The sequence below is a fragment of the Perca flavescens genome, chromosome 10 (genome assembly GCF_004354835.1).
Source record: "Perca flavescens isolate YP-PL-M2 chromosome 10, PFLA_1.0, whole genome shotgun sequence".
Taxonomy (NCBI): domain Eukaryota; kingdom Metazoa; phylum Chordata; class Actinopteri; order Perciformes; family Percidae; genus Perca; species Perca flavescens.
Genome location: NC_041340.1, coordinates 9940074 through 9956758, shown reverse-complemented (window position 1 = coordinate 9956758; position 16685 = coordinate 9940074). Strand labels below are relative to the sequence as shown.

The 16685-nt window shown below is 42.1% G+C and overlaps 1 protein-coding gene across 1 annotated transcript in view; it reads left to right on the top strand.

Moving 5' to 3' along the window:
• The window catches only part of elovl6 (ELOVL fatty acid elongase 6), a 32846-nt gene extending 16389 nt beyond the window's left edge, over window positions 1–16457 (top strand). Inside the window, exons 2-4 of the mRNA XM_028589350.1 lie at window positions 13157–13288; window positions 14152–14303; window positions 14793–16457. Of these exons, the coding sequence (XP_028445151.1) occupies window positions 13157–13288; window positions 14152–14303; window positions 14793–15235 (727 nt within the window). The 3' untranslated portion in view covers window positions 15236–16457. The remainder of the gene's footprint in view (window positions 1–13156; window positions 13289–14151; window positions 14304–14792) is intronic.
• Window positions 16458–16685: the final 228 nt, after the last annotated feature.

Sequence of the window (16685 nt, the reverse complement as noted above, 5' to 3'; positions counted from 1 at the left end):
GTGAAAAGCCAAACGGCATCCCCGTCCAAGCTGTTTTTCACTTTCCCTCCAATATTATTATAAACACAAAAAAGACACCTGGACTCTGTTGAGACCAAAAGCCATATTTGGCAAGACCAGTGGCAGAGACTGAGACGGGCAGTTGATTGTATCATTTCTTGGGTGAATCTGCATTCTGAAGGTCAGGGCTAGAGCTGTAGGGGCATCGTGAAGCATTCAAGGGATGATGTGAATTCACACTGATGTCTCAAATACATTCCTGTGACCGCAGACATAGCTTGGCTGCTGCTGGCACTTCAGATCCTTTGCAAAGACAACAGCAGCACCTCCCCCACCACCCTGAACCAACTTGTTAGACCATGCCCTTGGGTTTCTTTTACCCTTTTTATTACTATTTTTTTTGACAGTGTAATCCAGGGGCGTTTCTAGGACTGGAGGAGGTTGGAGGCTTAGCCCGGACCCATTTAAATGAACTGAATGCAATGCAAAACGGCGATTGCCCAGCTTGTTTATAGCCAGTGTATGTTCATTTCAGCTGCCCAGTTTGTAGATGTTAGTTAGATGGCACCAACATTTGGCCTAATCATAATTGGCCTGGCAACCCAAAGGCCAGGGTTTTATTTCCAGATTTGTGTGGTGACTTATGATGCGGGGGTCTGGGGAGGAAACATTTTGAGCATTAAACACTTAATTTCCTGCATTATGGTGAATTTTTATGCACCTATTTCTACCCTGAAAATATCTTTATGTAAAGGGAAACATAGATTACAATCCAAATATAAAAACATAATGGAATATATTGCATTAAAGCTCTCAGGCATTTTGTATTGCTTTCAACTATTTATTCTCCTGTAGATCAACTTTTCTAATTATATCTGAGCCAGCACACATTGAGCCTTGGCATAATTTACTCCTCCCTCCTCTTTTCCGTCTTTTGTTTGGGAAGTAACCTCCTTAAATATGCAAATGGAAATTATTCACCTCAATGATACATTAATTCATTTTAATTCATTAATAAACCCATGGACTGTAATATTTCAGATGTGTTTTGAGTAAGATTTCTGCTCATTTTCAAAACTTTGTGCACATTCAAAATATATCCCATCTGTGCTCTCTGAGATTTGGAGGAGTCGTGATATTTTGTGAAAAATAAAGTTATAATTAATAAAAAAATATAACCAGAATAAAGTCACAATATTTCAGAAAATAATCTACCTGCACCATAGTCCGCTGTGCATTACGCGATTGCTCTGCTGGTTCGGTAGATCTCAGACCTCCTGACAGACCCAGAGCCCCGTTTGAGACTCTAGTCTCTGAATGAGAGAAAGTTCAGGGAAGTGGCTGGACGCTGCTCTACATCGGTGTTGTGTTTGTGCTCCGTGTATTCCTGCCGCAGAATGTCCATTATAAACCTGAAGCTGCACAGACCACGGAAGGCACAACTGCTCATCTCTATTTTTTACAGCGACAGTGGACACTAAGCAACGCACGGTGCTGCTTCAGAGCTCCGTGTGTTTGAGTCTGAACCATAGACTGTAAACGTTATGTCACAGGAACTTCAAACTAAATCATTAGTATTGCGCTCCTAAAAAATTATTAGACTGATTTGGCTATGATTCCTCTGAAAATTACACTACTTTCACAGCTTTCCTCATTTAGAGACGTTTGCCAGGTGATGGCAACAAATACGGCATGATGGTTGGACCCCGCACATAGCCGCCCGTTGTATATCGCCTCGGAAAAATAAACTGGACAAAGTTACGGTTCTACCATGAGTTCTACAAAAAAAGATTAAGAACTGCGATTGCCTTAATACTGCTATTACCTTTGTCCTGATAATGGCTTGCCTGCAGAAATACATAGATAAGACATGAGAAACAAAGACATAATAAGGGCACATTATCTTCCAAAATAATAACATGAATAAAAGCCTTGGTCAGTTTAGAAAACCTTTTTAATGAACCGGTATATTTCAGAGGGTGTGTATTGTAAATAAGGTCTTTTAGTGGAACTTAAAGAAGGTGGTTGATGATTGCTGGAGTTTTAAGTTTACCAACTTGCAGAGCCTTCGCACTTTAAACTTATTACGTGGTGACATCCGTTTTGGCTCGCACAACCTCGCGCCTGGGACACTATGACGAGCATAAACCTAGCTTAGTAAAGAGGAGAACCATTGAAGCATTTTTGAAAACTAAACTAAGATGGCTGCAACTGATGTGGAACTTTCTGTTTTTAAAGTACTTTTTTCAATAGTTTGATGGCAAAAATGGCAACACTTGTTCACAGACATTTTGATGTTACACCATCACCAGCATCCAGAGGTATTTTGGTCTATGGCCGTTAATAATTAGCCTGGTCCTACCAGAACCTCGTACATTTCATTTGTACAGAGCGTCTGGCCACTCTCCATTGACAAGTGTTAACTTCCTTGAAGGCGGGTACTCTGAAGTTTAAAACTATTGGATCTGCCCAGAGCCACTCTGGATCCGCCATAACCAATCGCTAACGTTTGGTTGTGACGTCGGCTTAGCATCGCTAGCGTTCGCCTTAGCCAACTCCTTCACCACTAACCGAGCGAGCTGGAAAATCAAACTTTTCCCGAACCCCGTGGGGAGGGGGACCACAACATCATGGCCACCAACAAAACTCCGCAAAGATTGTTCTTGCTCGGGCTTTAACTTCTGGATATTCGGCAGCGTTGCCACAACGGACCGAATGGCTTCGCTCGCATCTTTCTCGGCCGCCACTCAAACTAGCGTACAACCTCAACGTCATCGTTCTCAGTCACTCCCTCTGTTCGCTGATTGGACCGGTTAAGATTTGGCCGGAGAAAACCCAAGAATATACAGACGGTGTATTGAAGGAAAATGAAAATTGAATGGAAGTATGTAGGAGGGTGCAGCCAGGCTAGTTAATAATGCCCCTTGGAACTCGAAAATAAACTAAGAGGTTCCAGAATGATTGGCATTTGCGATTTAGTTTGCCGTTACCAGACAATAATCACAACTCGGGCCATAATTCACTCTGACATTTGGCCTTTCAGAATTGACAGCAGGACATTATAGGGGAATGCTAAGATTGCTGCTCCTCTCCAGCCCAACCGGCCTCACTACAGTATGTGAGCCACTGTGGTTTATTTGTTGGCTCTGTTCTCCCCTCCTTCGTGTGAAGTTGAGAAACAGTGATGCCATTCTGCAGTCCAACCGTGTTGTCATTCTCTGAAAGCTACTTCTTTCGACTTTGACTGGAATGCTTTGTCCTTTGTTTTGTGGAGGTGGCCTAAATCCGTTTGTGGGCTTCCTGCAAGAACAGAAAAGTGTCATCTTTCACTTTCAGAATACTGACGCACAATGAAGTCTATTATGTTAAACAACTAACACTGTTATTGTACTTTTGTTCCAGTCTCTGTTGACCTGCCTTGTTGTTGGTTACTATTATTGATAGCAATCGTTTAGGATTCACATTCTGAGCATCATTTTCCTTTTCAGTGATAAACAGCTAAGGGAAAAAAAAGGAGTCAATCAACTCTGAGCGATAATGATGTAATTTCTTGAAATGTACAGCTTTTCATATTTGAAATTTATTGGAAAGACAGGTGGGAAGTAGGGGTGCCCCAAGTCAATCTGCAGGATTGTTATCAAGCAGATCTTGATATTTTTTTAATCAGTTGGTATTGGCTAAAATATGACGGCTAATTGATATTCAGCTTAACATGACTTACTTTCTTACAGTATATGGCTGCCACAACAATAATATTACAAACTAGAACCTCAAAAATGACTATCAGGTTGAGTAAATGTTTTTTGTGACACGGACTCAACCAAAACAGAAAACTTTTTTCGTTTTTTTTTTCTGTCCACTCCCTGCATATCACACAGCCACATTTGAAGTTTTTTTAAGTGGCTATGCAAACTGCACACTTTTTTTCTCTCTCGCTTTTTTGCCTGGCTACACACCTGATCAGCAAAACAAAGTGCTGTTGTTGTGGTGTACTGCTCAAGTTGCAAAACAGAATGGATTGCTGTTTCCAGGTTGCATATGTAACTCTTCTATGAGAAATGTTTGCATTTGTGGTGTGGGTTGTGCACAGAGCATTTGAGTTGGTCCTATCCAGAGGGAAGCATGGAAATGACGCTGCCTGTGGACATGTACATTTACTAATTACTTATTTTCCTTTTTGGCTAATGCTGATCCAGACTATTCCTCTGTTCCCCTGTCCAATAGACCAAACAGTTTTTTGAAAAAAAAGCTGCTATAGATTTAGGCAGAATGCCCCAATCTTCTGTTGGTCCTACTCAGCATCCAGTCTGTCAAGTCAGACCACCTGCACTTTATAATTGTGCTGAGCGCCGGGAAATGCTTTTCTTTGGATTCTGTTGGGCCAGGTGGTGCTTGAGCACAAGTTCTTCACGTTGCACAGCAGGGATCTCTGACGGGTCGATTAATACAAACCGGCATCACAGGATGGTGGGAGTTGGAACTGAATAGAAGCAATAACTGTAAACTGAAAGCTAAGCATTTAGTGACTGCTGGAGCTGGACTCCAATCATTAAATCATTACTTCAGGCATTGTTTGTGAAGTTAATACAGCTATTGTTTGTGTTGTGTACACGGACTGGTGTGCTTATTATAGTGGCGCTGCTGGGAGAGGAGCAGTTAGAGAAGCAGGGGTCCGTTCCAGAAAGCAGGTTTAGTGAAAACTGAGTTTGTTAACCCTGAGATGAGGGAAACTCTGGGTTTTCCGTTTCAGAAAGAGAGGTAACTTAACGTCAGAGTCAGTTACTATGGTAACTGAGCCTGTGAACCTAACCTGGTCAGGAGCAGGTTTCTTCTCACTCATTTCCTCATTCATTCATTCATTCATTCTTTCATTCAGTCTGTATCAGGCGCATTTTAATGCAGTTTATCTGCATGAATAAAAAAACATTGGTTTATCAGGCAGATTATAAAACGTTTTTTTTCTCAAACATGTCCTGTCCTTTTGTCGACGATCCCATTGATGAAAAAGCTGTATTAATTCAGAGAGTTTACGTCGGGAGATGATATTGAGTCCCGACTAGGGCTGTGACGGTATAGTTTTTTTTTCTTACCGCGGTGAAGAAGCAACGTATCACCGCGGTATGGCGGTTAACCGCAACCCCCTTAAGAGAGTAGCGTACGTTAGAGCAAGAATAGCAGGGTGCCTTAAGTGAGTGATGTCAGTGCTCGTGTGGTCGCGCAAGGAGAGCGAGCGGTAACGGAGAGTAGTGTAGGCCTACGAGTGCAGCTGTGAGGAAAAGTGAGAGGAAAGACATAACAAAGATGATGTAAAGTGAGTTAAACGTGAACAATAAATCGACAAGCTTCTCAAGACACGGTGACATCTGTTGTCAATACTGCCAGTAGAGTGAATAGCGTTACCCCCGAAAAAGCATCGGCTTAAACCATACAACACATGTTGCAGTCATAGACTGTATAAAAAGATTGCAGTGTTTCCATTTTAGCTCAATGTCAGAGTCTTTACTGTGTCTTGCGGTCATTTAAGGCTGCGTTGCCTTTTCTCCTCTCCGTTGATCTATTCCACAGACAGTTCAGAAAGCTCTATTGTCAATAACGTTAAAAATAAAGTAATTGTTAGCTGACAATGGCGAGTGCAGACACTTCGCAGCACAGCGGTCTAGCAGCTGAGCAGACAGAGAGCAGAGAGGGCAACTCGGCACTCCGCTAACTTGTTGCTCTCACTACCAACATGAGCTGCTCTGTTTAGGCTACAAAACGTGCATGCAGGCTGACATTTATCTGTGCGGTTTTGTCAGGATTAATCTATAAACAGAAGGAAACTCCACTAGCTGCTAGGCTAAAGTGCAATGGTAAACACTGCAGCGGTAATGTTCACCTCTGCTGAGAACAGAGAAACGTCTTTGCCTTCCCAACTGTGTATTATATTAAACGGTAGTAGTAGTAGTAGTAGTAGTAGTAGTAGTAGTAGTAGTAGTAGTAGTAGTAGTTTTATAATAAATCTAATAAATCTAACCCACAAAAGAAACCCCCAAATATCCTATATAATGTCCATCCTCTTGTGCAAAGCTGAAGTGATGAGCAACTTAAGTTTTTATTTTTTTCATTATACAGTCTGTTGCGGCTGTAAGCAGGCCAAGAAAGTACACTGAGAGACGCATAAACACACTGTGACGCACTCAAGATTGTATTGCAATGATTTATTCCTCCACACGTAAAATGCAATTAGCACTGCAGTTACTAAATGTAAAGTTACTTTGTGAGTCGAAATAAGTGCGTTAGTGCGGCGGAATAAATCCTTGCAATACAATCCTTGAGCGCGTCAGTGTGTTTATGCATCTCTGCAGAGGCGCGGGAAATCATTTTCAGCAGGGGGTTCTGGGGGGGGTGCGCAGAATGACTATATCGAATAAAAAATAATAAAAAAAAAAAAAAATGAATGACTAGTCCAGCTGAGCAGACATCAAGTATGCCTTTCCAGTTCAATAAACCAAGTACTGCCATCTGACTCACACATCACAAGACAATGTTACAATTAATTAAATCATACCAAAGCGTTGTATGGCTCAAGACTATGGCGATATAGTATTCACTAAAAATCACCCAAGCAGAAAGCACAATAGTAATTCTGAAACGTGATTGACTGAAGATACAACAATGCCATCACACAACACAGCTGAGTGCAGGTTGCAAAAATAACAGTCACTTAGTCAGCTGCTACTTCACAAACTGCAAAAGCCAACATATAGGCTACTGCACTTGACAACTCTCTCCTACAGCATAATAGCTCTTACCTTTTAGAAGTTCTAATTTCTTGTCTTCTTCTTTGCAAAGTCGCAGATCAAATCCTCAAAGTCCAGCTCCCTCAGCAGCTCGCTAAACCCTACTACACATGCACTGCTGTGTGTTGGTAGCACTTTACAGGCAACGCAACAAATGTCTCCGGTGGACAGTGAATATAGAATCCACTCCCGTGATACCGTTTCACCGTTGTGAAGGTGTCGGGTCAGTGCCTCGTTAGTGAGAGAGCGGGTCTTTCTGCCGCCAGCCTCGTCCCCCCTCCGAGATGCTGGACATTTAGCCGCCGATTCTGAAAGGCTAATATCCCTCTGGGTATAACTTCCTCCCGGACGGTCTCTGTAATCGGTCCCCGTAGTGCAGGCTCTTCAGAGATGATGGTACCTGAGGGGCCATTACCTTGTTCTGTAATGCTGATGACCAGCCTCATCTCTGTCTTTTTCCACAACAACTTCGCTAAAGTTAACGTTAGCCACCGTTAGCTGTGGCTGAGTGTAGCTGGTAGAAGGCAGCGATTCTTCCAAGCTAACGTTGGCTAGCTCCTCGACATCCTCCTCTTCGTCATTCCCAGCTCTTTTTAAAAAGCTATTTATTCGCGGGACATTTTTATAGCAGCCGCTTTCTCTCCGTTTTCCACACTTTCACTCGCTGATGCAACCCAATCTGACCGGGGATCAGTTACAAATTGATTCCACTCTTTCAATCTCAACGCGTTCTTAGAAAGCTGATATTGGATCAGTGCGATGTAAACAACCTGCTCTATGCCCACCCATCTTTATCTTTAGCCAATCTACACAGTGCATGCGGCCTTCTCCCAATCATTACATTAAACAACTTTTATTTTATTCTGATTGGATAATTATCACCATAATGATTAATGCCCATTGGGTAATACGGGCTTGATCGTAGTTTGCCAACAAGGGGTGCTGCCGCCAACAAGGGGTGCTGCAGCTACCCCAGCACTCCTACTTCCCGCTCCTATGCATCTCCGTGTTTAGTCCCTCGCGGCAGCACTATGTTGGACCGCTTACAGCCGCAACATTGGTCAACAGAAAGTGTTTGCTCCCAGGCTCACCCCCTCTCTGTCAAAGCCCAAAAAAACCATGGGAACAGGTGAAGCAATCAAATATGTTATCACTTCCACTCAAACCGTGATGAAAACACCGACCACCTACAATACAAGTGCACAACACAATAATCAACGAACAACATAAATGAGACTAAAATCAACCATTGTGGACCTGCTTTAACATCCAAGCAGATTCTTTGTGTCGCATTACGTTTTTTGCAAACGGCAGTTTTCTTTATAAGTGTAGCGGATCATACTGTAAGCCACTGTATGCAGAGCCGTCAGAAAAGTGTGACTCGTTCTGAAACGTTTTTGTAGTGTTCCCTGGACACAAACCAGTGAGAGCCATTAAAAAGAAATGAATTATTATACGTTATAGTTACGTTAATGATCATGGTGCTGCAGCCTCCGAATGGGATTAGTATAGTTTACTTTTTCGCCCGCAGGATTGCACCTAAATGAAATTATAGGTGTAATACAATTCCAGTTTTCACCAGTAATATAAGTTAACGGTGATTTTAAAAATGAAATTAATACTGTTACTGCGTACGCATTGACTCAAGCAGCAATTTTCTCCCACACCAATTCTCTCTTTTGCAGCAGCAGCTACTGTCTTGCTTTTTTAACGAAATGCGTGTTCAAACTCGCTGTTCATGCGCATGAGTATTTCCGCCGACCTGTTTGTTTGTGGTTGTTACCATGGTGAATCGTAGAATCATGGCTCCATTCAATTCAATTTTATTTATAGTATCAAATCATAACAAGAGTTATCTCGAGACACTTTACAGATAGAGTAGGTCTAGATCACACTCTATAATTTACAAAGCCCCAACAATTCCAACAATTCCAGTAATTCCCTCAAGAGCAAGCAGTGCGACAGTGGCGAGGAAAAACTCCCTCTTGGGAAGAAACCTCGGACAGACCCAGGCTCTTGGTAGGCGGTGTCTGACGGGCCGGTTGGGGATGTGATGAACAGTGGCGATAATAGTCAAATTAATAATGGAACAGTGACTTCAAATGGTAGTCGTAGTAGTTCATGTTATATCAGGGCGCTCCAGGGCATTCCAGGATGTAGCGTGGCCCAGCAGAGCATGGATGGACGTAGCAGGAAGCAGCAGGGTTCAGCAGGGTTCAGCATGACATTACAGGGCACCGCTGAGCTCAGCAGGGAGTGCAGCAGGACCACGGCGACAGCTGCAACCAGGATCTTAGTGCCAACGTTCTCCAATGAAATACGCTGGGGGAAAAAACATAAGGACTCCGGGGAGTAAACTCCCCAGAAGCTAGGATTAGTAACAAACATTTCTGGGACGGGATGCACACAAATGGCAATAGAAAGGGAGAGGAGAGAGCAGCTCAGTGTGTCAAAGGAAGGAAGGAAGTCCCCCGGCAGTCTAAAACTATAACAGCGTAAAACTATAACCGCGTAACTAAGAGAGACAGAACATAAGGAGAGGTAGCCTGTTCGGGCTTTGAACTCTCCCCCGCCGGATCGGGCTTAGCTGGCCTGCCTCCCTCTACTTTTGTTATACGTTATTAATCTAACAATTATGAAGAGAAGCAGGTGGGCCAGTTAGGTGGACACTGGAACTCCTCACTCCCTAACTATAAGCTTTATCAAATAGGAGAGTTTTAAGTTCATTCTTGAATGAGGTGACAGTTTCTGCCCCCCGAACCCAGATTGGGAGCTGGTTACATAGGAGAGGAGCCTGATAACTGAAGGCTCTGGCTCCCATTCTACTTTTAGAGACTCAAGGTACCACAAGTAACTCTGCATTCTGGGAGCACAGTGCTCTAGTGGGACAATAAGGTATTAGGAGCCTTTCTAGTAATGATGGTGCTTGACCATTTAGAGCTTTGTAGGTCAGGAGAAGGATTTTAAAATCAATCCTGTATTTTACAGGAAGCCAATGCAGAGAAGCTAATACAGGAGAAATATGATCTCTTTTCTTAGTTCTTGTGAGAACACGCGCTGCAGCATTCTGGATCAGCTGGAGAGACTTAAGGGACTTATTTGAGCAACCTGACAGTAGGGAATTACAATAGTCCAGCCTGGAAGTAACAAATGCATGGACTAGTTTTTCAGCGTTGTTTTGAGACAGGATCATCCTAAATTTGGCAATGTTACGAAGATGAAAAAAGGCTGTTCTTGAGGTTTGTTTTAGATGGGCGATAAAGGATATAACCTGATCAAAAATAACCCCTAGATTTCTGATAGTAGTGCTTGAAGCCAGGGCAATACCATCCAGAGTAGCTATGTCTTTAGATAATGAGGTTCGGAGGTGTTTAGGGCCCAGCACAATAACTTCAGTTTTGTTAGAGTTTAACATCAGAAAATTATAGGTCATCCAGGATGTTAAATCTTTAATGCATGCTTGAAGTTTAGCTAGCTGACTAGTTTTGTCTGGTTTGATTGACAAGTATAATTGGGTGTCATCCGCATAACAGTGAAAGTTAATTGAGTGTTTCCTAATAATATTACCAAGAGGAAGCATATATAAGGAGAATAGAATTGGTCCAAGCACTGAGCCTTGTGGAACGCCATGGCTAACTTTAGTGTACTTGGAGGATTTATCATTAACATTAACAAATTGAGATCGATCAGAGAAATAGGACTTAAACCAGCTTAGAGCAATTCCTTTAATGCCAACTAAATGTTCCAATCTCTGTAACAGGATTGTATGGCCAATAGTGTCAAATGCAGCACTAAAATCTAGTAAAACAAGAATGGAGACAAGTCCTTTGTCTGCAGCAGTTAGAAGGTCTTTAGTAATTTTCACCAGTGCTGTCTCTGTACTATGATGCTTTCTAAATCCTGATTGAAAGTCATCAAATAAACTATTGTTATGTAGAAAATCACATAACTGATTAGCAACCACCTTCTCAAGGATCTTGGATAGAAAGGGAAGGTTAGATATAGGTCTATAGTTTGCTAAGGCCTCAGGATCGAGGGTGGGTTTTTTCAGAAGAGGTTTTATCACAGCTATTTTAAATGACTGCGGTACATAACCTGTTAATAAGGACATATTGATCATATCTAGTGTGTTAACCACGGGTAGTGCTTCTTTGAGAAGTCTCGTTGGGATGGGGTCTAAGAGACCGGTAGATGGCTTAGCTGAGGATATCTTTAACATTAATTGTTGGAGGTCTATAGGATAAAAGCAGTCTAAGTATATGTCGGGACTCGTCGGTCTTTCTAGCGGTCCTACATTTAAAGGTGAACTGTTAGAAGTTGAGGGCAAAAGGTGATGAATTTTATCTCTAATTGTTATAATGTTATCATTAAAGAAGCTCATGAAGTCATCACTACTCAGAGCTAGAGGAATAGATGGCTCAGTAGAGCTGTGACTATCTGTCAGCCTGGCTACAGTGCTGAAAAGAAACCTTGGGTTGTTCTTGTTTTCTTCTATTAGTGAAGATTAATAGTCTGATCTGGCCTTTCTTAGGGCCTTCCTATAAGTTTTGAGACTTTCTTGCCAATCCAAACGGGATTCTTCCACTTTGGTGGAACGCCACTTACTTTCGAGGTTTCGCAAGATTTGTTTTAATTTGCGAGGTTGGGAGTTATACCAAGGTGCTATTTTCCTTTGCTTCATCATCTTCTTTTTTAGGGGAGCAACAGAGTCTAAGGTCATCCGTAGGCAAGTCGTAGCACCGTCTACAAATGTATCAATTTGAGAGGGACTGAGGTTAACATAGAAGTCCTCTGTTATGTTAAGGCATGACATAGAGTCGAATGCTGTTGGAATATCTTCCTTAAATTTAGCTATAGCACTGTCAGATAGGCATCTAGTGTAGAAGCTTTTATCTAATTTAGTATAGTCAGGTAGTAAGAATTCGAAAGTAATTAAAGAATGATCTGATAATACCAAATTCTGCGGAAATATTATTAAAACCTCAATTTCAATACCATATACCAGCACAAGGTCGAGGGTGTGGTTAAAACAGTGCGTCGCCTTGTGCACACTCTGACTGAAACCGATTGAATCCAGTAATGAGTTGAAAGCAGTACTAAGGCTATCATTGTCAACGTCCACATGGATATTAAAATCACCTACAATAAGTACTTGGTCTGAGAAAACTAATGAGTCCGACATTGTCTTTGTGTATGCACAAAGTGACTGAACATTAATTTTAGTGATCTACGATTTACGACCCCCTACTTGAAGTATGATCTTTCTGTATTTACGGTTCTTTTTAGCCAGCAGCTTTAGATGGGTTTATATATCGCCCGCTCTGGCCCCGGGGACACATATGACCGTAGGTACTATAGCCGCTGGGGCCGCCGGGTTCACATATTGCAGTATAGAGCTCCCTGTTGGAGAGGCGAAGATGCTCCGGTTTAGAGCGACCGTCATGTGCACTCCCTGGTTTAGATATAACGCTACGCTTCCCTCGGACAGTCACCCACTTGCCCGGCTGCTCGGGGTCTGCCGGGGGACAGCTAGCAGAAGCTAAAGAAGCTACAGTATGGTGGTATGGTATCAACTACGTGGCGCTGGCTAGCTACGGAAGCATACGATTCTGATTCCATGATGCGGAGCCGTGCCTCAAATTCACTAAGCCTTGCCTCCAGAGCAGCGAATATACTACATTTATTACATGTATCGTTATCACTAAAGGAGGCAGAGGAATAGCTAAACATTTGACACACAGAGCAAGAAAGAGCAGGAGAGGTAGAGGAATTAGCCATTGCTAATGGCTAAGCTAAAGTAGCTAACAGCGTTTTAACGAAAGAAACGAGAAGGAGCTATCAATCTGTCAATCCTTTCCGTATCCGGGCCGGGTGAGTTTTCCCGTGTTGAGTCAAATTAAGCCGCAGGTTCCAGGCTCATGCTGCCTTTTTATACTGGTGGTGGACGTGCGTAACCCTGAGTGAACCTACTCGGAGTTGATTGAACCAACTCAAATCAGCTGTTATGAAACCAAAAACTCAGAGATCAGGGTTAGACTCAGAGTTTGTTAAACCTCCTTCCTGGAACGGACCCCAGACCTTTGGTTATATTGTTGTTTTTAAACCTAGAAATTTAAAGGCAGGAGTGACCCTCACTACTCCTTTAGTAACCTCTGTTAAACTGTAAAACTCTGTCCTCTGACAGACGAGTCTGATCTCCGACTATACTGGAGATCAGACTTGTCCACCGCAGGTTGACGTCGGGTTGCTTTTCTCCAAAAGTTGAATCCGTCTTGACTGACCAGACATAATCAGCACATTAGGCTGTGTAGGTAAAGGCAATGAAAAGTCAAAAAAGGTTAATGTTAAATCTTTCCTCTGTGTTTATGTGTTCACAGGAAGAAATCCTTTCTCTTCTCTGCACTCTACGTTGCCTTTATCCTTGGGGGCCGCCATGTCATGAAACCGAGGGAGAAGTTTGAGTTGAGAAAGCCCCTGGTGCTATGGTCGCTCACACTTGCTCTATTCAGGTAAGAAAGCACTAACATTATTAAAGGGAGCAAATAAATATAATTTTTCAAACACGAAGAGTAATCCTAATTTAAGGGCCAACAGTTTAACACACTTACACTTAGTGGCCTAATTAAATGATATTGTGTTATCAATCAAACGTAAGCCATTCATGCCATTTACAAACATTTCTCTCGCTTTACTTTTCACAAAATGGTTTCTCTGGTTTATGAAGTGGGTCAGTAGACAGACAGCTGATAGAATATCTGCATTTTTCCACATTTACTTTTCATTTACTTGACTCAGTCATACTGATCCTTTTCCTGTGATTTTCCTAGTTCGAGGAGTTAGTCAGTGCGGGGAATAACTTAGACTTGCTTATTGCGGGGCTGTCCTCTTTTCTTTGTTTTAAGTTATGTTTTTTTTGGCATTATGTTGGTATAAATACAGGTATAATGTGTAATTACTTTGAAATTCTAGATATCTTGTCTGTATAGTATGCCTTTTCTCTATCCAGAGTGCATCTGTCACATTAGATACTACCAGCAACAGAGGAAAGCAGGTGCTATGTTGTTATGGATTATTGCCATAGCACCTCTTTACACATCGAGTACATATTGTGTAACATTATATTCATTACTTCGAAAATAAAAATAAAAAATAAGCCATGGTTTATTTCAAGCTAACGCAAAATGTGGTTTAATTCGCACAGGATTCTTTGTAGGGTCTATTAAAAATAGGTGATATGTATAAAAAAAAAATGCATATTTGTAACAGTATTTAAGGTGCAGCTGATTTCAACACTACATGGCATAGACTTCACATATCAACCACAGTAACAAAATAACCACACATTTCCCGTTTTGTCTCTCTGTCCTTGTAGTATATTTGGTGCCATCCGTACTGGGAGTTACATGACGTACATCCTGATGACGAAGGGGCTTAAACAGTCAGTTTGTGACCAGAGCTTTTACAACGGGCCTGTTAGCAAGTTCTGGGCATACGCCTTTGTACTAAGTAAAGCACCAGAACTGGGTAAGTCATGGCGGTTTTTTTATGGCATGCCTCATAGTGCCCGTGTACTGGGTACAATATATTGTTTCCCATAAACAATCTTTCCCAAATAAATTAACAGACCAAGTAAGGCTTTGTTTTGGATTCAATTTGTCATATTGTCGCGCATTAAGCTTGTGCTCTTTAGTGATGTTGCTCTCAGACAGCTAAGACTTTCCACTGCCAAATGGCAAAGGCATGTTAGTGAACTGCAATTACAATAATTAGTCATCCTTTCATTACAACGGTTTTGTTGCCAGTTGTAGTGTTACCCAATGTTAGACTAAACACATACACATTAGGCATTACATACAGGCCTATAGTATGCTGCTGTACCAAAGTGTAGCCTCACAAATAGCATGCTGCTGCTGACTGTTTTACCAGATGCACATAGTGGTCCTATACGTAGTGTATTTAGTACTGTACATGGTCTACACAAACCTCCCCCAACTGCCTCTGTCATACCTGCAGGTGACACTCTCTTCATTGTCCTGAGGAAACAGAAGCTCATCTTCCTCCACTGGTACCACCACATCACCGTGCTGCTCTACTCCTGGTACTCCTACAAAGACATGGTGGCCGGCGGCGGATGGTTCATGACCATGAACTACTTGGTCCACGCCGTCATGTACTCTTATTACGCCTTGCGGGCTGCCGGCTTTAAGCTGTCGCGCAAGTTTGCCATGTTCATCACACTGACCCAGATCACCCAGATGCTGATGGGCTGTGTGGTCAACTACCTGGTGTACTCGTGGATGCAGCAGGGCCAGGAGTGTCCATCCCACATGCAGAACATTGTGTGGTCCTCCCTCATGTACCTAAGCTACTTTGTGCTCTTTGTCCAGTTCTTCTTCGAGGCGTACTTTGGCAAGTCCAAATTCTCTGCCACGGCTGTCGCCAAGAAGAGCGAGTGAACAAATGCCACAAGTATGAGAAGAAGGGAAATAATGAAGACAAAAGGGAGTTAGAAATGGAAAACAGGGACCAGTGACTTGAGAGAATTTGTTAGGGTTGGGTAAGGGGATGTTGAAATGAAAGATGGGTGATGGAGAGGTGGCATGAAGGCTGGGGTGGGGGGAGTGAGGGGGGGCGGTGGGAGGGTCAAGAAGATGGCTGGTGTTTGTGCTTAAGCATTACTACTAACGTGCAGATCTAAAATGCCTCAAAGAACACTATATCGCCGTTGAGGGATGCTGAGGAAGCAGCGTTTCCATGATCAGAAGCCATCATCGAGTTGTCCACCTGAATTTTAAAAGGCCCTTTTTGAATTCATCGTGAATAGTTTTTAAAACCTAAAATTAAACAAAAAGACAAAATCGGCAGATTTAAAAAAAAAAAAGCTCATGTGTTTACTTGATATTAAAATAATTTTAATTGGTGCATATGAAGATGGATGGAGTCAGCATTGACTATGAAGATAGATGGAGTTAGCGTTGACTTGAACCATCAGAGTATGTTTTTGTCCGTCTTTTGTCAGTGTTTGTTGGTTTGTTTTGATCTGTTTTAAGAAATGCTGGTGAGTGGTGGTGGTTGATGTGAACTGATGGGGTGAACAGCACTGTATCTTCTGTGTCTTACATTGCAAAATGCGATATTTTCTCAGGTGTTAGGTTATCTCTTTCTTAATAAAATATGCATATCAAGACAAAGTAGACGTGTTTAACATCAGCACCTGTTTATGGTATGGCTAAAACTCATCCAGTACGGCCGCATAGTTGATTAAAATACAAATGAAGCTGATTGGACTGACTGACTTAGACGATCACAGTGCTCTTAGCATGATGGGAAACAGATGCGGACAGTGCCCTGATTCACCACTTGTCATGACCATGCAGAAGTTGCCGACCACACTTGGAAAAATGACTTGCCATTGATTACCAATCTCCTCTCTGTTAAAAAGGCCCCCTACAAGTGAAGAAAACTTGTTGTTTGGACACTGAAGGATTACATTGAGGACAAACATTTATGTTTAGCAAAAGAAAAAGAAATTCAAACATGCTGTATTGACTTTGAAAAATAGTATGTATCCTTAATGGTGTCTGTTGTGCTATTGTGCATTTGCACTGTATCAATGTCAAAAACAATTGTTGCTGAACAACTTAACGTATGAACAAAGAGTGCAAAAAATGTGTCATACCTGTGGTGTGTATTTTTTTTTGTCTCATCTGCGACATCTTGGGTATTGCACATACTTGGGCTAATCACTTTTTTGGTGCTGAACCAGAAAATCCATTTTAGGGACTACGTGGCACATTTAGAGGCAGCAATATTGAAAGGTTAGACAGTGATTATCACTTCCATGTCTGTTGAGGAGACAGCGTTTTTGAATACTTGTCAGACTTGATTTAGTGGATCTTGTGTAGC